At 39.5% G+C, this 23,571-nt stretch overlaps 3 protein-coding genes across 4 annotated transcripts; all 3 read right to left on the bottom strand.

The window, feature by feature from the left end:
- Positions 1 to 294: 294 nt before the first annotated feature.
- ccz1 (CCZ1 homolog, vacuolar protein trafficking and biogenesis associated) lies at positions 295 to 15,064 on the bottom strand. 2 transcript variants are annotated; one of them, XM_080873802.1, is made up of 18 exons: positions 14,910 to 15,064; positions 13,351 to 13,426; positions 12,258 to 12,354; positions 12,068 to 12,165; positions 11,706 to 11,799; positions 11,482 to 11,562; positions 11,346 to 11,393; positions 10,354 to 10,512; positions 8,869 to 8,952; positions 8,064 to 8,239; positions 7,397 to 7,478; positions 6,829 to 6,890; positions 4,444 to 4,555; positions 4,060 to 4,093; positions 3,776 to 3,893; positions 1,618 to 1,776; positions 944 to 1,071; positions 295 to 803 (listed from the first exon to the last, which is right to left on the bottom strand). In XM_080873802.1, the coding sequence occupies exons 2-18, from the start codon at positions 13,362 to 13,364 to the stop codon at positions 748 to 750; spliced, it is 1,602 nt and encodes a 533-aa protein (XP_080729928.1). In that variant the 5' UTR covers positions 13,365 to 13,426; positions 14,910 to 15,064; the 3' UTR covers positions 295 to 747. The 2 variants fall into 2 exon arrangements, with proteins under 2 accessions (XP_080729928.1, XP_080729929.1); XM_080873803.1 differs by lacking the exon at positions 10,354 to 10,512 and having other exon boundaries at positions 296 to 803.
- A 996-nt stretch (positions 15,065 to 16,060) lies between these two features.
- On the bottom strand, positions 16,061 to 19,283 carry pvalb9 (parvalbumin 9). The gene is made up of 5 exons (XM_080872931.1): positions 19,057 to 19,283; positions 18,157 to 18,224; positions 17,533 to 17,665; positions 16,956 to 17,065; positions 16,061 to 16,332 (listed from the first exon to the last, which is right to left on the bottom strand). Exons 2-5 carry the CDS (start codon positions 18,215 to 18,217, stop codon positions 16,307 to 16,309), a joined length of 330 nt encoding a protein of 109 aa, XP_080729057.1. The 5' UTR covers positions 18,218 to 18,224; positions 19,057 to 19,283; the 3' UTR covers positions 16,061 to 16,306.
- Positions 19,284 to 21,514: 2,231 nt separating this feature from the next.
- LOC308390376 (parvalbumin beta) lies at positions 21,515 to 23,571 on the bottom strand. Its single transcript, XM_080872323.1, has 5 exons — positions 23,525 to 23,571; positions 22,986 to 23,053; positions 22,492 to 22,624; positions 21,938 to 22,047; positions 21,515 to 21,846 (listed from the first exon to the last, which is right to left on the bottom strand). Exons 2-5 carry the CDS (start codon positions 23,044 to 23,046, stop codon positions 21,821 to 21,823), a joined length of 330 nt encoding a protein of 109 aa, XP_080728449.1. The 5' UTR covers positions 23,047 to 23,053; positions 23,525 to 23,571; the 3' UTR covers positions 21,515 to 21,820.

Here is a 23,571-nt window from a genome sequence, read left to right as displayed (position 1 = left end):
TTTAAAGTAACTGGAATTAATTATTTTGAACAGATGTCTTTGTTATAAAATGTAAAAAAAACAAAACAACAAAGCAAAACAAAGAAAACAGGCCACAAAAACCTAAGTAATGCTACCATCTACTCACTTACCTTCAATTAATTTGCACTGAACAGTTATCAAAGAGGTGACCCACACCTTATTATTCTTTACATTTTAATGAGTTTTCCTGACTTCAGTGACTCATGATCAGAATGATGTTGTGGAGTTTCCAAAACCTTTACTCGCTTTTGTGTCTAAAGCCAAAGAGACTTAAAATATTCAGTACACTGCAGAAAATTGGTTCTTAATTTATTTGAAGTTAGGGCAGTTGTTTACAAACCACAAATCTTTTGACATGGCATCGGAATCATCAAATAAAGCCGGAGTATGAGCATGTCAGTTTTTAAATATATTTGAAAAAGTGTCATATGTTCATTATAAAAGTGTATGAACACATTTTAATGCGAAAGAAAATTGTTTCAAATCGCTCAAGTATGTACAAAGAAAATGAAAGAAAGAAAATTACACATACAGTCAAAACCTGGATTTTTTTCTCTTTTTTTTACACTTAATTACAGAAGAAAAATTACAATTTTTCAAGGTTAAATAAAAAAACCAAATCGATGTGAGGAATCTTTTCATTGTTATTGTTAATTTCACGATGCAATTATTGCATTACGCTGATGCTGTCAAGATACCCTGCAACAGTTTTTAGTGTCTTCACCATTAATCCAAGAAAAATATGTTGTTGAACTGCGTCGCACAAAGCCGCTTAACTTCCTCTGTAGTAAAAAAAAAAAAGAAAAAGGGAAAAAAAAAAGACAAGGGTCAACGTAAGGAGAAGAGGAGATTACTGGGACAGATGGTGTACTTTTGGTAAGAATGACATACATTTGCTTTATGCCAAATAGGGGAGACGTACCGTTTACTTCGATCAGATTGGCGTTCTTCTGATTCAGGATCACGTACAGTTCTCTCTGGTCTGACTTTTTGCCGACTACCCAGTAGTCTGTCATAGCTTTTACGATGATTTCCTCATCTTCGTCAACCCTGAAAGACAGAAAGAACTACATGTTTCAAACGAAGGTGTTCACCACATTCACAGTGGGCTCTTTGTTGCTTGAGAGATCATGTAATGTACCAGAGAACATTTTAACCTACTCAAAACCCCCCAACTTATTACACTGCAGGATTGCAGTGTAATAAGTTGCTTCGAAGACGGAAAGAATGTGGATATGCAAAGATCCCAGGAGTGTCGTAATAAAACTGAAAATTACACGGCTGTGCTGAAACGCTGGGAAAATGAGTTTGTACTTGTACACATCTTCTTTGTTTGATTCTAAAATACACAACTAAAGATGGTCTAATGCTGCTGTGATCACTCTTATTATTATTATTATTATTATTATTATTATTATTATTATTATTATTTATTTTTATATAAACCAAAACTAATCAATTCTTTATCCTCTCTGGTCACCATTAGGAACACCAGCAGTACCATCTGTGAACTGTCATTAGAGAACTCTCGAAGAAATGCCTGATGGCACTTAGTAAATATAGCTTAAGTTTCACTAAAGTGTCCTCTGATTTTACCTGGCAAAGTCACAATTGATATCTCCCAGGATCTTCATGAGGTCAGGATGGACAGAGGTGAGGCAAACACTGGCGGTCTTCCTCATGTGGATAGTGCTCTTCTCTGCCAGGTTCATGTGGTTGAAGTAAATGAACTTAAACTGGGGCTCCTTTTCTGGCCTGAAAGTAACAAAAGTAAGCAAAAGTTAAGCAACTTATAAAAAGTGCCGATAAAATGTTAGTATTACAAATTATCCTTTATACCTGATAGTTTAGAGAACCTGGGATTTATGACTTTAAGGTGCCAGCACAGCTTTTCAAAATCTGCATGAAATGTGTGTTACCTTGATATCCAGTAAGATCGGTTAGAGTAAGAGACAAACAAAGTTAAAGAGGCTGGGCCAGTCTCTAAAATCATACTGTTACCAAATGAAGCCTTAAACCAAGGTATCATTTTACTTATCCCTGCTTCATTGGTTACCCACGCTGTGCCAAGTTAATGAGCTGGAGTTTACTTAACAAAAGTGCCTAAACTGCATCTATGGACATGTGTGTGAATGTATTCAAATAGGTGATTTTTATACATGATGTGTGTAATTATTTACCATTGGACGAGGCCAAACCAGGACACAGACCTGAAAGCTAGCTGATAAATTTGCAGTGGCATTATTTATTGAGTGGATTCTTCACTAGGGTGATTAAAAAGGAGCCCATCAAACTGCCTCGGTCAGGTTTGGATTACCTGCCGGGCCGTGTCTGAAGCTAACTGCTGGAATTAAAGGAGCGTTGACCAGGATGCCAGTCCTTAAAGCTGTACTGCTTGAGTTACCCCTAAGTAGTGACATGATGCCACCCAGTGATAGTAAGAGTCTCATCTATCACTGCCAGCCAGGCAGAGCTAATGCTACAGGCCAATGACAAGCAAAGTGGGAAGTGTAATCACCAAGCACACAAATCAATCAGCTTTCTAGTTATAGCAGACTGACTGACAGAAACATGAATGTCATCAATACTTACAAATATGACGCACAAATGACATTAAGGTACGTTATTCTGAAAAGAGACCTGAGACCGCTCTTTTCTAGCCTCATTTTCTAATTTTGGAGTTCAGATTGCCTTTAAATATCCTCCCAGTCTTCCTGATACTGTACAAAGGCACAAGTAGAAAAAAACTATTTGATTTATTTTGAATACAGTAATGTGCAAAAGTCTCGTGTTTTTCTACCCAGGTATGCTTTGGCCTTGGGTCTGGGATCACTATCATTGCTGAAAAATGACACTGGAGCCAATCAAATACTTTCTAGATGGTATTTTATGGTGGACCAAACCTGCTGGTACTTTTCTGGATTCCATCAATTTTGGCAAGATCCCCACTGGCTGCAATGAAGCCCAAACCATGATAAAGCCTCCACCAAGCAGACACTCAGGGTTATACTGTTCACCTGACTCCTCAGTACATACTGATGAAAAGTTGAACCAAACATTTCAAATGTGGATTCATCACTCTAGTTAGTCGCCACTGATTTTCACTCCAGTTCTTTAAAAATGACTTCTTGACATCCACTTGTAAAGTTTCTCCACATTTCTTCATAACACTGCACAAAATCAAACTACTTGGTGCAAAAATACAATTTCATGCATTTCAAACTGTGTTCTCTTTGCCATTTTTGAAGATTTAACTAAGGAATTGGGAAAACGTTGATGTGTTTTTGTGGCAGGCTGCTAGTAACAAAGTATCTAAAGATGCAGTTTTATATGTTATAATATTACAAGAAAGTCTGGCTGCTTGGAAGCAAAATATAATAAATAAATAAGGGGTGGCTCAAGATTTTTGCACAATACTGTAAGCACACAAATAGTCCTTCAATGTCGTAAACATATAATATTAAACTCTTGAGCTACAAACAATAAGATGTATGTCTAGTTTCTAAACCCTGGTTTTGTGTTGCAATCTTTATGTATAATTTTAAAATAAAATGAATAAATATCTGCTGTAGGTATGGCATTTTGTCCGTATCACTTTTTATATCAACAATATTTGTAATTTGCCCAGAGGTGCATCATTATGCCCTGTATTCTCTGTAAAATGAAGCTGAGGTAAGCGTAGCAGCACCACATAGAGATTAGATCAGGAACATGCCAAGCTAAAAGCTAGGAAAGAGGAGAAATTGCAACAAACCCTGATATCCTGCGGTTGATTGTGAACTGTTCACAAATATCAGAAGCCAGCAAAGTAAGCTGAGGGCCCACCAAGCTGTCCAACTGCTCACAGAACTCCCTCGTCAGCTCCACAGAGGCTATTAGGAAACAGACGAGTGAACTGTCAGCTGTTACTGGACATAAGGTGAGGAAAATGTAATAATTACGTTTTATAAGAGCAGCAAAAACATCAAAATGCCGAACTGAAAAAAGCAAAATGAAAGTGAACTTTCATCATTAAACCGGGAGGGCACACACACTTACCACTGATCATAAAACAAGCTGCTGCGCTCATTGCCTGGAGATCAAAGCAGATCACTGCAGGTTAAAATCAAGGTCACACAGGCCAGGAATCACACTAATGTGCGGGATATACTTCATCATTTTAAAATTCCGCGCACTAATCCCTGAAGTCCACATCGTTTGACAGAGCAGTGGAATATATTTTATCCCAAATCTACTATTCATAAACAGAAAAAAGGTTAAATCCCCCCCAGTCACAGATTACAAGAATCCTCCTAAAAATGAATAACAACTGCCCACTCATTTTTAATGCATTAGAAAAAAAAAAAAAGAATCAAAACTAAATAAATCAAGAGAAATGAAACAAGCCTGTCATGCCAGAGTGTTGCATTTAACCTACTGTACCTTGTAAACAATCAGATGCAGCTCCTCGTAGCCGTCCTCTGCAGAGACGAATATTTTTGGAAATCGGAATTTGGCCTCCGGATCTTTCAGATTTGTAGGTCCTGTCAAAAACCTGAAAAAGACAGACGCAGTGTGCCTGGGTTCATATTCACAGACCAGGTATCAAAATCAAAACAGATGATCTAATTACTCAAAACCAAATGACTGAAAATCAGAAAGCTCAATTGGTGCCCAAAACACACCAAAAAACAAAAGCACACGATGCTATTGACTCTTTACCCCTTGAAACCAGGAGTAACCCTGAGCTGAACGGTTTCTATCATATTTCAGGCCTGTTTATAGAACAACATGACTGGATGTGAGAGGGTGGTCTCTGCCAATGCAGCTTCCCTTAGAAAAACCTGGAAACTATTTTAATGGTTATCAAACCACATCTTATTAAAATATACTGATATAAACTCGTCATTAAGGGTACAGGGGAGGTCATCAAATGTCATCTTTATGGGGGAAAGAGTTAAGAAATGAACCTGAAGAATGATGGGAATGAAAATATTAAGATATGCGTGATGCTGGGAGCACATGAGGTTTCCAAAACAGGAAAAGCTCATCCTCTGAGAAGCAGTTAAGGTATTATTTCTAATCACATTAGATTTCTATGAATCTATCTACTATCTCAACATCTGTTGGATGGATGGCCCTGAAATTGCGTAGATGTATTTGTAATCTCCGGAAGACGAAGTATTTATTTGTTTTGACTGATGTGTTATGAATCATCACAGTGCACGTTTCTCCATAATAATCAACAGTTGTAGTAAAGTAGCATATTAGCCTAAAGCCAATAATGGATGGCACCAAATCTAATCAGGAATTTACCACACAAATATGAGCTTAATGTTCTCAGGAGCAAAAACCGTTTATGCCTCTTTTGTTCACAACAGAACAACGAATTCACTGTTATATAGTTACACAGGAATTTAGAGAAACCACTTAAACTGTGGTCGTGAGTTCTCAGAACCTGCTCTTTGAGCAAAAAAAACGACAACATCACAGAACGTAAGTTTGGATAACATCATAGAAAGCTCACGGCTCTCCAACGGGAGATTGAGAGACCAGTGTTGGACTGTTAGAACAGCTTTGAAATTCATATGAGTTGTTCGCACTAAAGTAAAAAGCACCATCACTTCATGCGGATACCCTCTCGGCGCCAGCTGCGGTCGCAAGGCTGGAGCCGAACAAAAACACCCTGATAACGACTGTGTTTAGTCTGTTCCTTCCCATTCCAAGGCCACCTGGGTTGGCTGGAAGACTGTTTACTTAGCCTAGCAGGGCAAAGGACACTGTCTCAGCTGAACTCTGGACACGCACACACATACATATACACTGATATGCACACACTCATCCCCCCTCCCTTTCCAAACGCCTTCGACGCTTATTCCCTTCCGATGCTGACGGTGGCTCAAGGAGACCAGTGCACGCAGGCCCGGATGCACTGTCTAAATCGGCTGTCTCTCACCCTTTACACACCCCTGTTGCTTGTCATGTGTTTCTTTGGTGTATTTAGAGTTTTTTCATGTGCAGAGGTGTTTTTTTCTCCTCATCTTTCCTTATGTGGTGCATTTTCCATTGTTATACCTCTCTGACCTGTCTTCCCCATGTGATGTTTGTGTAATGCATGTATGGTCAGAAGGGTAAGTCAGCGCTGGCAAAGGTCGGCAGCCTTAACCCAATTTCCTTCGGGGTCAACCTTCAGGATCAATAAAGTTTTATTGAATTGAATTGAAAATTATGTGTAACAATTTAATGTTTCCAATTAAATGCACGTCTATTGTGTAGTGTTGTCCAACAGACTCTGCAATCCTATGCAACTTCCATTACTGCAATACCTTGTCTTGATTTAAAAAACATTTCTCAGCATTTTTCAAGAAATGCTGTGTCGTCTGTCCCGTGTAATTTCAGCAAGAGTCACACTCGGACCACTGTAGCAACTTTACATCATCGTGAGACACAAGTTATTTAAGCAGCATGCAGACATAAGCTTTGGCAGGGAGGCAACACCTGAGCAAACTTTCTCCTGTTACACATGGACACGGAAACAAAATAGAAAGTTGAAACCTCTCGAGGCTGGAGTGATACTCCACCCCTTGGCTAACAGTACGGTGTGTTAGCCAAGGGAGTTACCTCGTTATCTAATTTGCTTGTCAGTGGGTCGAAATCACACATGGTGTCACACACACATGCATCTGTATCTTATCATTCATATGTGCATCCAGAACATGCCTTTTGACGTATCTGGGATGCCTTGGCCCACGAATGACATTACTCTAGTAACCGCACCACTGCAGGGGGTTGGATTAAAAGAGATGGGCGCAGGGATCATAGACTTACCTCCCATAGTGCAACAAATTTCCAGCAACTTCTGGTCTCATTGGGGAGTCCCTGCCAGCCAACTGAAACAAGCAAATACAAGAGAGTAAAATTATGGATTGTTTAGCCAATTATTTAAGTAGATCTATTATGCTTTCCTTATTTTAGGTCATATTTTCTGTCAGAAAATAATCATTATATTACTAAAGTGTCAGATATTTATATTAAACACAGCCAAAGTTTCAGATAATGGGGTCAACGTTTGTGCAAATGATCCCAGTGAGCCACACTGCTCTAAATGCTACAGTAGCTTTGTATGTTTTAATGACGGTGGATCCTTCTATGGAAACTAACAAAACCATGGACACAGACCTGTTTTACAAATTATATAAAAAGCTTAGCATTAGCTGTACAGATTTATCAAGACAAGTTAGCCATGTTGTCATATGATATACACTATGCAATATCGTGAAGCAGTGGTCCTCTTCTCTACAGTCATGACACCTCCTTTGACCATTCCTCGATTTGCCCTTAAAATAATCTAGTGGGCTGGAGTTCTGCAGAAGTCCACTTTTTTCACTCCACCTACCTCTGGTTCTGAGTGTCTGGGGAAAAGCGAGGTGGTCAGATATTTGTACAGGATCCTCATGTCATCTTGTTCCAGCCCGCTCCTGTAAACACGACCACGATGCCAAAAATGACACCTTGTAAACGTCACATTGCACTAATGAAAAAAAAAAAAAAACTAAATGCATGGATTCATTTTTATCAGGTGTGCTGTCAAATGTGTTATGGATCACTGGATAGATATTAAGAGAAAATGCCTTACTATTTGCTGTTCAGCAGTGGCTATAAATGGGATTCAATGAGTGCTGTGCAGCAGATGCAGCTGCTTAATTTGCACAGTAATTAAATATTCCTTCCTGTTTGTCCATCTTCAGTTCACAGTGAACGATTATGCTGCTCTCAAGTAATTTCATTAGCGATCATGTAATTCCCCCTATGCTTACACACAGAGCCGGTGGCCGACAGCACAATTAAAAACAAGTGACATGTCAGGGAGCGCATAAACCACAAAGAGGATTAACTGCTGTGTTTAGAACCACCACTGTTTACCCAGCATGCCATTATTCGTGTGCTGATGCCAGCACAGGATTTTACCTTAATACACCGGATGGCTCAGTCAAATTTGACAGATGGTGGGTTTGATGGACAAACATACAGTTTAAAGCACAGCATCAACAAGTGTTGTATACCAGATAAGTTGGTCATTATACAGGAAGGCTGTGTATTTGATCAGACTGAGGCTCTCCTCCACTCTGTTGACAAAAGACTGGATCTTCAGGTAGGTCATCTTGTCCAATGGGAAGAAGCTGATGCCTCCGAATACATCGAGCAGGTCGCAGGACTGCAAGTGGAGAGTCTGCAGATACTGGAAACCCCAGCGTGATAACACACGGACACACACAGACACAGGAGACGCAAAAAAGAAAGGGTTTAGTTTACCTGCCCACAAGTGCTTGCTTACAGTTCAATACAGAAAAGAGGATATAAGAAACTCTTTGACTTGTACCGCATTGACATTCAACCTCTGACAAGCACACCACAGCCTCTCTCTTTCTCCCCGTCTTTAGATTTCATGGTGGACAGGGAAGCCCGTGTTAATGGATGAAGGGTATTCCCTAATTAGAAATTAATTTTTAAAGCAGCTCCTTAAAAGCAATGTTCCGGCTAGTTGACAGAAGTGTGACGTGAAGACAAATAATGGGGGCAAGACAACGATCAAGACGTCAACCATGACTGCAAACATCTTACAGCTTTCCAAGAGTAACGGGAGCATTCACAAATAAACAGTGTCCCTATGACAACTGTCATCAGTGAGGGAAACCCTTGTGATAACAAGGACAGTCAGGCTCGAATGAGTTCTGTTAAAAACACACATGCCGGCATTCTAAGGGAATCATCCTGTCAAAGCAAGGTCAATATACATGCATGCATGATCTGAACTCAAAACATATCCGCCTAGCAACAAAAATGTTATGGCTTGTGAGTATTTATTACCCTGTAGAAGAATTTCTCAAGTTTCTGCATGAGCAGCTCCACTCCGCCAGCTTGCATTGCTCTGGAAAAGGTGCCATTGAAGAGCTACAGCATGAGGAAAATGAGCATTGTTAAAACATGACTTATTTTGGCATCATACAGGTATAAATTAGTAATGTGTGACACTCAAGAGCAATGATTCAACATTCCCCCCAGTAATGTAATCCTTTCATTACGTATTTCAAGCAAAATTCCCTCAACATAATGCACAGACCTGACTTCATGAGAAGTGTTACAACCGGAAAAGACCAGCACTAAATTTAAATGAAACAACAGTATTTTACTGACTCCATGTTGCCTTCTTTTTAATTTCTTCCTGTGTTTTCAGCTGATTGCAACTTTTACATTTTGTCTGTCATTTTTCTCTTATAGATTAACCTTAAAATAGTAATAATAGGAACTTAAAATACTATTTATTTCAGGAATAATTTCGGGAATTAAGAACACATCTAATAAATGAACAAAAAAAAAAAAATCCCCTGCAACACTTCAGAGTACCTCTGGGGGTGCAGAGTTGAGAAACACTACTCTAGGGTGTCATTACATGGCTTTGAGCGAATAAGGTCTTTTTATTAGAATAAGCCTCCAATGCAGTAAAATACAATTTTAACACAAATGTGATAAAAGCAATGACATTTATTTTAATTACTTTACTAAACTTTAAGTCAAAGATTTCTTCATCCAGAAGATAAATGTATCACTACACACAGCAGCAGGAACCCTTTGACATTTTCTATATTTCTTAACAAGTCAAACAAATATATATTGTACTATTTCATGTCATTTCAAGAGCCGTGAAATGTGTATTTGTGAGGGGAAATGTTTGTGAACCTCTAGCATTAGTAATTTAACATTAATTACATATTTATTTAAATTATTTTAAGATTTAATAGAGTAGTCATTTGACTACAGATAGATACCGAACCCCAAGTCGTGCTCCACAATGCGTTGCTCAGAGTATGAATGTGTGTGAATGAGCCACGTTGTATAAAGCGCTTTGAGAAAGATAAGAATAGATCAGTGATATATAACAACTATTTTACTATTTACGAATCACCATTATGAAGATGGTAAGCTAGCACACACTCTAGGACGCTTTCAAATTTGCTAAGTAGCTCATCGGCAGAAGAACAATGAATAGCAACGATGTTTGTGTCAAAACTTGGTGTCCACATCTCCTCAGACCTGACATGGGCTGCCCACATTCAGGTCCAGACCAAAAAGGCTAGGCAGCGCCTGTATCACCTACGACAACTGAGGAAGTTCAGGGTCTCTCCAAAGATCCTCAGGATTTTCTATACAGGCGCTGTGGAGAGCATCCTCACACAGAACATGACATCGTGGTTTGGGAACAGCTGTGTGAAGGACCAAAAAGCTCTCCAGAGAGTGATCCGTACAGCAGAACGCTGCTGCAGGATTGCTCTCCCCCCGCTTCAGGACACCTACACCAGGAGATCCCGGACTAGAGCAGCGCAGATACTGAAGGACCCGTCCCATCCAGGCAACAAACTGTTCCAACTTCTGCAATCTGGTAGAAGGTTCCGCATCTTCCGGGCAAGGACAGAGAGACTCAAGAGGAGCTTCTATCCCCAAGCCATCCGTGCCCTAAACACACACACCCGCCCTCTCACATCATCTATAATTGACTGAGACAGGACTCTCTTCCAGACACTCTAAACCAAGGCACAATGTACATTTCAATTCCTTTAATTTTAAATATGTTTATATTGTCTATCCTGTAAAATAGTCAGATGTCTATTCGTATTAATGTACAGAATTCACCTGCTTGCTGCTACTACTGCACATTCACCCAGTGTATATACTATATGTCTGTATATATATATATATATATATATATATATATATATATACATATACATATATATATATATATATATATATATATATACATATACATATATATATATATATATATATATATATATATATATATATATATATATATATATATATATATATATATATATATATATTATGTTCTTCCTCTACACCCCCCCCCCCCCCCCCAATTTTTGCACATGTCGTGTGTTATACTTGTATAACTATGCATGTGACAAATAAAGAACCTTGAACTTGAACTTGAAAACATCACCACAGCTCATCTGCACTCTGTTCAAAGTCATGCTGACAAGCGAGAATGTTTAATGACTAAATAATTTTAAAAAGGACGTTTTGATGTGAATGATAAACATTTTGTTCTGAAGAAGAGAAAAAGAAGAGACTTAAAATGGAATGCATTAAAAAAAAGTGCATTCCAGTATAAAAACCTTTTCCTCATCTGTAAAACATGATGGTGGCTGTGTCATGGTTTGGGTCTGTGTTGCTAAATAACAACTTATCACACTGGTGGTTTAAGTGATTTTTGTGTTGTAAATGTTAAAAAGTATGGCAAATTCTAAAACCGCACTCAAACTCACCTTATACATGCTGTAGCACTGCCTTACCACTGCACCATAAACAGTATCCTACAAAAGGCAAGAGGGAAGCTAAGTACAACTGGCAATACTCAGAGATAAACAATGAAGACATACACGAATACTTTTCAGTACTCACAAGCATTTCCTCTTCCTGATATTCTACTGTAGGTGGTTTGCCATCTTTGTTTGGTTTCTCAATCATTGGATTTCGAACCACCTGAGGATGGATTTTTTTTTAATAAAACAGCACAAAGGAGCATTACAGAGTTAAGAGCAGAATGATATTTAAAATGAAGGAGACAAACTCTGGACAAAGACTAAATACTGGGAAGGTGATGTACACATAAGCTTGCAAGATACCATGACCATCCAGAAATTTTCCTCGGGCTCAAAGAAAAACTGCCGGTTCTTCTGTGTGTGCAGGGATTTAGCTGGTTTTGTTGGACAGAACGTCCTGGAACAAAGGGGATGTGACAGTGAAGAAGGGCGACACACCCAAACAACACGCACGGCTCTTAAATTTCTGTCTGTATTTACACTAGATATTTATCAGTGTGCATCTGACCACTTATTGCAACATTTCCCTTTTCTATTGTGCTTCAGGCTTCCTTTTGCTTCATCACAGCTACAAACGCTTAAATTTATGCTCAAAGTACAAATAAATAGACTGCAAATACAGCCATGATGCTGCTGCAGTAATATATACACCATAATACTGATACCTGGTGAATTGCACAATGGCCTCACAAAGGCCGACATTTCGGATCTTCTCGTTCTTCTCAACATCACTGGGGTGGTAAAACAGAATCTTTTTCTCTTCCTAAAACAAAAATATTTGCATTAGGCATGCTTTTTTCATCTAAAGGCTAAAAAGGTTTGCATAAGAACTCTTTATCAGGGAGTCTCACTCACCTCTCCTTCTCGAGGTCCAAACGTGGGGTTGTAAATGAAAAAACTGAGTAAAGATGGTGTGTACTGTTTCTCTTGCATTCCTGAGGCCATTTTGGGGCTGTGGCACACAAAGAGAAAGGTGACATACCTCTAGACTCCATCCAAGTTGCTCTTATGTAATACTTAGACTTGGACCTTTTATTGTCATTGTGCACTTTTTTGCACAGCGAAATTGGGTAGCAAGACCACAAAGGTGCAAAAGTAAAGAAAATAATATACAAAGAAGAAAAAGCAGTATATTTCATATTTTCATATATATATATATATATAAATACACATACATGTGTGTGTGTGTGTGTGTGTGTGTGTGTGTGTGTGTGTGTGTGTGTGTGTGTGTGTGTGTGTGTGTGTGTGTGTGTGTGATTAAACTAAATATGGGGGTGCACATAAGTGGTCTGCAGGTGCACATTCGCTAACAAAATAAAAGATGTGCATCAGATAAGAAGTTGCAACGCCAGTTTGCGTACATAAGATTTTCTGGAGGAGGACAGACCTTTGACTAGAACTCTTGAAGATGTCGAAGAAGCAAGCTCCTTTAAGCAATTACTTTGGTGGTCCTCCACCTCCAAAGAAATGCCAGAAAGAGTCCGAACCGCAAAAGAAGTGCGTATACTCGGAAACGTGGTTGCAGGAGGTGAACTGGCTTCAAACAAATGATGAACGCACACAGATGTAGTGCAGAATATGCTGTGAAAATCCCACTCTAGCGGACAAAAACAGTGGCTTTTATATGTACGCAAATGCGCATTGCAACTTCTTATCTGGTGCGCGTCTTTTATTTTGACAACGAATGCGCACCTGCGAACCACGTATGTGCACCCCTGACTATACACGGTGTATGTAGAAACACTGAAACAGAAGCAGTGTGGGGGTGTATACAAGGGCAGTAATATAATATAATAAATAAATAAGGGTGGAGGGGCTATGATCATTTAGGATGGGAATGGTAAGGTCACAGAGACCAAAATATTGCACAGAGACCAAAACATTGCATAGGGGCCAAAATACTGCATGGAAAAAGGGAAGACCAAAATATTCAGTCACCTAAACTCACCTGATCATCAGCATTAGTGTAACTTGTGTCTGCCTTTCCTTTGCTCCAGTGGCCGTTTGGTTAGCATGCCGTGTTCCTACAAAACAAAGACAACAACATCCAGTTATATAGTGACACAAATCCATTGGTAATAATACACTACTGGTAAGGTACACATTTTAAAAGGCGCTGGAAACATTCCTAAGAAATTCTGGCCAATACTGACATGATAGCATCACACAGTTGCTGCAGACTTGTTGCCTACACATACATGGTGGGAATCTCTCACTCCATTAGTTCTCTATTTCACTGAGATCTAAAGATTGCGCTTACTGTACTTAAATGGCCTCCACAGAGTATTTTCTGTTACCCTGCTGGAAGAAGCCATCAGAAGATGGCTACACTGTTGTCATAAAGTAATGAACATGGTCAGCAAGAATGCTACAGTAGACTGTAGTGTTTAAGCAATGGTCGAGGGGCAAAGAGAGTGCCAAGACAATATTCCACCCACCATTACACCATCAATAGCAACCTGAACTGTTGATACAAAGCATGTTGTTTACACCAAAATCTAAGCCTACCCTCTGAATGATGCAGGAGAAATCAAAATTTAGGCGAGCATGTGTGAACTGCAGCTTCAATTTCCTGTTCTTAGTTGACAGTAGTGGTACCCGGTGTGGTCTTCTGCTGCTGTAGCCCCCAATTCAAGCTTTGGCGTGTCATGCCTTCAAAAATGCTCTTCTGCATACCTTGGTTGTAAACTAGTGGTTATTTGTATAAGTTTGCCTTTCTATCACCTAGAAACATTCCCCTCTGCCATCAACAAGTCATTTTAATTCCAAAATTGGATGCTCACTGGATATTTTCGCTTTCCCTGGAAACCCTAGAGACGGTGGATCAGCAGTTTCTGAAATGCTCAGAACAGCTTGTCTGGCATCAACAACGATGCTGCGTTCAAAGCCACTTAAAATCATCTTTCTTTTCCATTCTAATTTTCAGTTTGAACTTCAGCAGGTCGTCTTGATCATGTCTACGTGTCTAAATGCACTGAACTGCTGCCATGCGATTTGCTTATTAGATATTTGCATTTAAAAGTTAGCAGCCATGTTGCTGTGTATAATAATAAAACGGTGTACCAGTTTTTGACCATTTTGGTTAAAGTTAGAGGCACTAGGTCACGCAAGGTAAAATTTTAGCAGTTCACTTCATTTACTGGAGATAAAAGTGATATAGTTCAGACGCTTACACCTCTACATTTAAGGGGTGTGTTTGTTTTCTACTCGTTTTACATTTTGTCATTATTGTCTCGTACACATACAGTACTGCAAATGAAATGCTACTACTGTACTTTAGCCGGCAGAGAGAAATACTTGGATATTTTTATACAATATGTGTTATAATAAACTACAAAACAAACACATAAGGAAATTTATGTGATTGTGTACTACTATTGACAAACATCCAGTCAGCGACCAGCCGGAGTCACTCAGAGCAGCTAGCTTGTTAGCTTGGCTCTGCTAGCTGTAGGCTTGTGTTGGCTGTCGGAGGAACCGTCAGTGAACCGTGACAGTAACACTCACCTTACAGAAGATAAACACAACACGTCCATGTACTCGCTGATACAGACAGTGAAAATTAAAAGAACTAATGCGTAAATGGTGTTAATGGGAAGCGAAGCCGCTTGCATTCTACTTCACATCCTTAACTTCCTGCTTTTAGTTACGAGGTGCTACAAGCTCAGTCGCTCGGGTCAAACCGCTTTCAAACAAAGTTTCCTACTCTCCAAATAGGGGGTTCAAATGATCTGTGGGGTGCTCCAGTTTAACTGACCACAACACGTTTTGCTGAGTAAGCATACTGCTGTGCAATAATATTACAGAATTAGAATTTTTAAATACATAATAGCAAGATACAAAGTTTGTCTTTTTCGTTTTAAAATGTTTTTTTTTCTTAATTTGCACCCTTTATATCTTATCTTTATATAAAATTTAATCTTTAAAACATACATTTCTTAATTACGGACATTTCAGGTTATAAATGATGAATAGTACAGTTGATACTTAGGAATTAGTGCCACCAAAACATGCCTGCACCCAGACTGTTTTTCTTTTGATTCTCCAGTAAAGCTGTCTGTGAAGGTTCTCAGTCATCCAGGTCATCGTAGTCAAAGGAGCTTGCAAAGAAAAGCGTCTGGACTTATTTTGATTGCTTGAAGACGTTTCACCTCTCATGAACTGAAGAAGCTTCTCGGATGAGAGGTGAAACGTCTTCAAGCAACTTAAAGAAGTCCAGATGCTTTTCTTTGCAAGCTCCTTTGACCTCCAGTAAAGCTGTAATCTTGTGTGTATTTGTTTTTGATTTAGACTGCCATTTATATGTTGTGTTTCGGGTCTTACCGACAACAATGTGCTTTACACTACAAGTTGTGTCCAAATATTTACATATATCCATTTTATTCTATAAATTTAAGCTTCTTTATCTTCCTTTTTTCTACACCTACAGCCAAATAATCTAACAGGCATGTCTTCTGGACTTTGAGCAACACATGGAGAGGCCTTTTCTGTAACAAAGGCTGACATTTGACAGGGAAATTTAGACCCACAAACGTCTTGATATGATGCACCAGTGCTAAGCACTGCTTTATGTATAACTTTATCATCAAAGCATACTAAACACCATAATATGAGTTCGTTTAATATATACACAGTCAGTTCACAAGTGTGTGTGTTTCCACATGTTTATTTACCACATTCATTGTCAGGGGGGAATGCTACAGACGAGAAACCACATACCAATATAATGAAAAGACACATTAAGTTGTGATGCCTTTAAAATAAAAAAAGGCCTTTTTTAAAGCAATTTGTGCACACAGACATTAATAGAAAACATATTTAATCCCTGGAAGTGGATCAGAAGACTCCAGATGTGGGAAAGTGACCAAAGGACCTGAATGCTTGAACTTTTTTCATCTGAAAACTCAGGATAGGACCATGGATTGGAATTCTGGGGAAAAGAATAAACAAATAAAGGAATACTCAGAATTAATCATAGCTCTGCATGTGCCACGTGACAAAAATCAAGAAAACAAGCAAATCTAAATCTTGTGTCAATTCCCTCCAGGATTAGGGAAGAGCTGGTAAATAAACAATAAACACAGACTAAAGCGGTCCATTTTGGATCGCCTAAATCCTTCATCCTATTAACTAAGACAACTTTTTTGTTTGCAAATGGATAATGGTTAAAACTGGGGCAAATGATCGAGCATGATGATGACCTTAATATCAACATGTGTGGTTCACACATGGCATAATTTAAATAGGGATCAGAAAATACACCAATGAAACATTCCCAGGATTTCAACATTATAGAAAAACAATACCTTCTCTCACCTCATAGATGTATAGTGCATTTAAGGTTTTCTGATGTTTTCTGATTCTTTGTGAAAGACACCCCCCCCCCCCCTCCCACACACAAACACACACACACACTAAATCTCATATATCACCCAGTTCGTCTCTTTTGGCACAGCCTGTGTTGGTTCATTTCCACCAGCTGAGTCTTAATCCAACTAATAAGATCATTTCTGCCCACATGCTGATTTTTTTTGTGAGAAACCAGATACCAACCGTCTACTCCAATTTTGCCATCGCTGTCATCATCAGCTGCTGAGATGAAGCTCTTGGTTTCTGCGTCAGTCAGTGTCCGTGCACTGGGGATAAACCGCTGCAGAAAAAACCTAGACACACACACAATGCAACACAATGATATTTATCCATGACTGATATTTATGGATGACAATATACGGCATGTTTTAAAAACAGAAAATAATAAGAACATGGAGAAAGACACCACTTCCTAAACTGGACTGCACAAGTCAAACCTCTTATCAAAAAAAGGATGAATTGTGTAACAGAAATGAAATGAAAACACCACTCACAGTGGATTACTGCGAGACAGCTTAACATTCATCACAGTAATAGAGTACTACTGTGTGATTTAATGTACCGAGCCTCCTTCTTTGTTTTTTTCTTTCTATCAGAGAAATAATACGAGATAGATTCACATTAAATATGAAGCCACACCGCACTGGGTCAGTTAGTTGACGGAGTAAATCCAGGTAGAGGAACAAAAGTGCATATTGAAAAGAAAAGACTAAGATTCAGCGCCTCTGGGAGAGCAGACACCCCGTATCCTTTTACGCACTTGAGCTCAGAGTGCTCGATGTAGCCGCTGTTGTCCTCGTCGAGGATCTGGAACACATCTTTGACCTCCTTGGGTGTCTTTGAGGACAGGCCGCACAGCTTAAAGAACTTCTTGTAGCAGAAAGTGTCCGGAGCTGAAAGCATACAAATGTTGAAAAAAAGAGAAACAAATACAGAAACAGAGCTGACCCGTGAGGTTCACCGGGCCGGGAGGTGATGTGGAGATTAAAACGGCATGTGTCTGCAGCGACGGAGGGAGGGATTTTCCTCTTCCCTCCCCCCTTTTTTTCTTTCTTTTTTTAAACTTTTAAAGCCAGCAGCCATGCCCCCACAAATATAAAAAACAGAGAAGATTATTAAAACCCCCTTTTTAAAGTAAATAAATAAATAAATTCCGATTTAAAGCGGGTGCGACTTTAGTAGCGAGGACACTGTACAATATTGAAAAGCTGTGGAGAAGATTATGCACCTTTCTGCAAAAACAAAAACAAAACCAAAGAACTCGACTACAGCAACCGTTTATTCGGCATTTAATGTATTTTATTTTGCATATAAGTCATACAACCGTCATAATTGATCATGTTTAGTTATTGTGTGGTCCAGTGTGCATAAGTTGACATCCTACCTTCACAGTCCTTAATGGCATTTTGGATGTCGTCAGCGGAAAGAATGGATGTGAGTGACATGTTGGTCCTGCAAAATAGAAGAAAAGTCTTAAAGAAACACACATAGGTCTGTATTTTTCTTTTTTCTAATGATCTTAACCTACATTTGGCTGTTTGATATCCTCTCAGCCCACTTTTGTATCACACTGGATTACCTTTTTTAATATCTGTAGTGGTATCTAGGTTAATATCATCATCCCATAAGACCTCAGGTTATGAGTTTTTGATGAGTGGGCTTCATGTGTTTTATGTACAATCTCTATTTTATCAAAAAACTCCAAACATATTTTCTGTCTTATCGTTGATGCCAGGTTAATTGTGCTTTTTGATTGGATCTCCCCTGCGAGCTTGTTAATCGGCTTTTTTTTTTTGGCCTTGTTTGAAGTGCTTAATTGGCTCTGTGCAAAAATAATTGGCACTTAGGGACTTTACAAGAAAAAAAATCAACAGAGGGAGGGAAGGAGTAAAATTTGTGATACTTAAACTTCCATTTCAGAACGAATAAAAAAGAGAACTAGGAAAAGTTTAAACACCCTCCCCTGAGCGCTAGACAGCTTGCTGTCTTTAAACAAAAAATAAACGTAGATAAAAAATGATCTGCAAGTTTTTATCAGGTTGTTTTAGGGGAATCTGTTAAAAGCATGAGCAGAAACAGCCCGAACCTGTATTTTGGTCAAAAATCTCACCTTTCTGTCATGTTTGGAGGAATTAAGCAGTGCTAGACGAATTTAAAACTTTCGTCACGTCCCTGAAAAAGTAACCCAAATAGTCTAAAGGCTGTGCCACTGCACCAACAGACCACACCAGACAGATACCACACCTGTACTGAGAGTTTACCTGTGCAGCTGTGGGCTACTCACCGCAGTTGCCTCGGTCCGGGTCCAAAAGCAGCAGCAGCAGCAGCAGCAAATAAGACTCTTTGGTGGCTGCCGACAGCTGGCTCTGCCTTATATACGACGAGTGCGATGCTTGAGTTTCCAATCTGTCCGAGGATCAAATTCTCCCGCAGCCAGCCGCCTCCGTCTCGTGTTCCTCACCCGCTCACCTGTCCAATTAACCTTTACGGTTTATATCCGCTGCACATTCTCCTACTCTCTCTCCCTTTCCCCCGTTACTCATATGGCAGCGTGTGGTTCGTCCAATCAACTTTCTCCCCCTGTGTTACACTGCTCTCCCTCTCTCCCCCTCCCTTACATTTTCCCCATCCCATCTCTTCTCTTCTCTCTCTCTCTCCCTGCAGGTGCATTTGAAACCTTAAAAGTATCCAATAATCAGTCTGGCATCATTTCTTTGTTTTGTTTTGTTTCTTTAATGAAGAGTCTCTTTGATTTGGATGACTCAAGCAGGTCGTAATTTATCAGAAATACTCCATTACGCATGCTCTGATAGTAAAAATTCAGAAGTCAAAACCTCAGTGTTTGTTGCAAGTGAGCCATCAACCTGCCTAACAAGTTAACATGAAGATTACAAGTTTCTTTAGTGAGAATTTAGATATATGCATATCATTTGTTACTGTCAGAGGTTTTGAAGCTCTCACTCATGCACCTGTGCTAAAAGGTGAGAGGCTGGGTGGGGCCTGTGCTGAAGAGCCTGCTGGCAGCCTGCCACTCTAAACTGATGAATTTGTTTCCTGCAAAGGGGGAAGCCTTCCAAACCATCTGACGCAACAGCGTCTCTGGTGAATCCAGTCAGCACTAATGGCTTTAGGAAAGAGGGGGGGACGGGTGCTTTCTGTAACTAGAACCAGGGGGAATAAATCTAATTATTTTTTTCAAACTTTCAATTGCTGCAAATCTCTGACTTAACACTTTGCAAGTAACAGCATTTTCATCAGTCTCACCTACTTGTTACACAAAAAGATGAACTATTTACCCCAAGAGTAACTCCACCTCTTTATCTCCAAGCCTCGACGTTTGCAACTTTAACCATCAAGCATCTGAAAACCCTCTTTGTATTTATTTATTTTAAATGGCGACACCTTGTGGTTGCTTACTATTATTGCGATTATCAATCAAGTTTTGCTCTTGTATGTTGTTGTTGGTTTTTCTCCCACTTTGGAAGGGAGGTGGAATTTAAGCATTACCAGATACTGTAAGAGATAAGAGCTGGATTATGTAGAGCAGGAGTCAGGTGTGTGTCAGCGTATTAGTGAATCTAGATTAAGAGGTTATGTAAGTCTCACATCAGCACAGCTGGACGTACTTGTAATGCATTAATAGTGCAAAAGTCAATTAAAAAAAATGCATTTAAGCAACCAAAACAGGACCTTACACCTCACACAAATCAAAAACTGAGCGCATTATAGTGGAAAATTTTGCATATACAGTATGTGCACTCAACTGGTCTGCTGCAACAGGCTTATTTGGTCTGATATAACTACTGGCACTTAATAAATAATAGATAATTTTGAGTAAAATAAAAAGGTTTGTTTATTTAAATAATGACTCATTAAGGAAAATATAGTATAAACTGAATGCATACAAATCAAGTACATTTCATTTGAACAGAGTCCATTAAATTCACAGGTTTACATTGTACTTGTAATAAAACTACATGTAAAATCTACACGTAATCAAATGATTTAAAGTCAGTTTGCACATAGATATTTTTGAAGTGTTTTAGGTGGGTTGATTTCTGAACATTGCATATCATATCACTTCCATGAATTGTTCACAGAAGATACATGCTGTTGCAGATGTGCTTTAAAACTGCATTCTTCTGGATGTACAAGAGAAAATGCCCCTTCTTTTATGGTCTTAGCAACCGATTCAATAAAAGAACTACATGTTACAATCCCCCTTAACCCATCCATCACCTATTCAACGTTTGGCTCCAAAATCTCAGACGGTGATGCAAAATTCTGAACTCGTGACTTCAATACAGGACTATACAAACCCATGGGGGTGACATTATGTTGGCTATGATCATCATTTATACAGAGTCAATTACCTGTCTGTGTGACATTCGCCTACTTGTTTAGCATTTTAGTTAAAAGTTTAGCATTGATTTATTTTCTTAAAATAGGCACATCTGAGCCATATTACCTAAAGATTACCTAAAGAGCCAATTCACAGGCAATGGGGGAATTGATAGGTGGGTGGGTGGATGTTACATGTAGAAGTTTTCTCATGCATTTAAAAGAATGTTTTTGAATTTCTTTAAAAAAAAAGAAGCTATCATTGATTTACTACTTCACAACTGAATAGCAAAGAACAGGGTCAGACTTGTCTTACTGAAAAAAGAACCTTTATTGTTTTCTCATCGTCCGTCCGTTTGCCCTAAAAGTGCATCATCACTGATCTCACAGAAAGCAGAAGTCACAGTAAAACGACGACAGAAGTGAGAGAGAGAGAGAAAGACACGAGTCAACCACGCTATACACTTAGTTGGTTACATTCATCGTGGACAGCATTGGGGTCTGCACTGCCAGAGAAAGAAAGAGAGGGAGCAGTTTGTCCATGGTCAGGGGTGAAAGGTTGAGTGTATAAAAGTGGTGTGGAGAACTGAAGAGAGACAGACAGAGAGAGAGTGAATGGGAAGAGGAGAAGAAGAGAGGAAAAGGATGTCTTGATTCAAGTTGTTCCTTTAGAGTTGTGAAGTCAGTCAGTTGGTCAGTTCATTCATTTAAGACTTGACCATGGCAGCGAACTCTGTAGAGGGAGAAAGAAAGAAAGAAGGTTATTGTTTTGCTTTTGTTGGATGGCCTTTACATTGTTCTTCTGGAGGTAAAGATTTCCTCACCATCAACTCCGATCTTGCCATCGCCATCAGAGTCACCGGCCTTAAGAAATGTCTTTGTCTCAGCATCAGTCAGAGCTCTGGCACTGGCAGAGAAGTTCTGCAGGAACAGCCTGGAGAGGGTAATCAGAGACAAAAGATGAGCTTTTTTTTATTTTTAAAAGAGAAGCCTTTCTTTGAACAGTTGTTTTCTGGGATCACAGTGAATATTTTGTGCTAAACCGATCATCTATTCAAAAAGCATATTAAATATCTCTAACTGAATGCTTCTTGTTCTATTGGATGCTGAGGTTTTTGGGCTTTGTCATGAAAAAAATGTAAGCAGGCTACAATTCCTTTCCTTTGTCCTCTGTTCTACGTCACCCTACAGCGAGAGGCACTGAAGGAGAGAACTGGTATTGAGTTGCAGTCTAGGAGAACACCCAGTAGCCCGAGCTTCTCAGATGCTTTTGGGCCTCTGACATCATTCTGATTTCACTGTGAGCCAGAGAAAGATGATCCCAGTGCTACAAGAGCTTTGAGGAGCTTGTGGGTGAAATTTAAGAGAGGGTGCCTACTTCAGCTCATCCTCCTCAATGAAGCCACTCTTGTCCTGGTCAATGATGGCAAAGGCCTTCTTGATCTCATCGGCGGACTTGGCTGCCAGGCCGACCTTAGCAAAGAACTCCTTGTGCTTGAAGGAATCGGCAGCTGTGGAAAGATGGACAGAGGGAGGTTATAGCACAAACACAGGCTGTGGTGTGTTTTGCAGAGGCTGTAGTTTCTGCATGTAAGGCCTGGCATTTGGTTGTATCCACTTTCCCTTCCTGACCATCACTCAGCTTTTTTTCTAATGTGCAGGTCAGCTTTTCTTACAGTAGATGCACTGGTGCATGCTTTATGCTGAGACATACAGCCATTTAAAGCTCTCTATACTACTGGCAGACACCTGAGATTTTTTTTTCTTTTTTTTATAATATTTTGCAACCGGATGCGAAGTTTTTGCAGTCACAGTTTGGCTGTTGTCTAGGCTTTCCCTAGGTTAAAATGCTATGAGTTTCATCATGTTTACCTTGGCAAGCTGCAAGGGCTGCAGTGATGTCAGCTTCGGTCAGGACTCCGGCGAATGCCATTTTTTAACTGAGGGAGGAGAGAAGAGGACAAGTCATCGGTTAGTCAGTCAGGCTGTGGGGAAATCTGACACGATGAAGCAGCTTTACTCTCAATCTAAGGCCACCTTTTAACTTCCCTCAGTGCACTTTGTAGTGCACTGCTCAGAGTTACAGAGCTTCATGCAATACTCATTATGCCATGCAGTATAATTCACAGTCCCTCTCTGTGAGTCTTCCAAGCCACAAAAGGTAGTCCAATTTCTCCAAAATAAAGCCTTCCAAAAGGCAAAAGATTAAATCTCCTTTGCATCTGTAGTTGAATTTTTTTTCTCTTTCTCCGTTTCGTTCCTCTGTTAGTCCAAAGCTGAAATCTGGCCTTGTGATGTTCAAAATCTGGACATGATTTACATCCCATTGCATGAAGAAGTAGAAGCCCTGTAACTCTCTGAGTCAGGAAGTGGACTTGCCTACAGGTCTGCAACTCTTCAGTGAAACTCACCTTAGGGTCTGGCTAAGACTAGAGTGGATTCGCTCAGATGAATCTGG

Source organism: Rhamphochromis sp. 'chilingali' (genome assembly GCF_963969265.1).
Source record: "Rhamphochromis sp. 'chilingali' genome assembly, chromosome: 22".
NCBI lineage: Eukaryota > Metazoa > Chordata > Actinopteri > Cichliformes > Cichlidae > Rhamphochromis > Rhamphochromis sp. 'chilingali'.
This window is presented reverse-complemented; position numbering and strand designations above follow the sequence as displayed.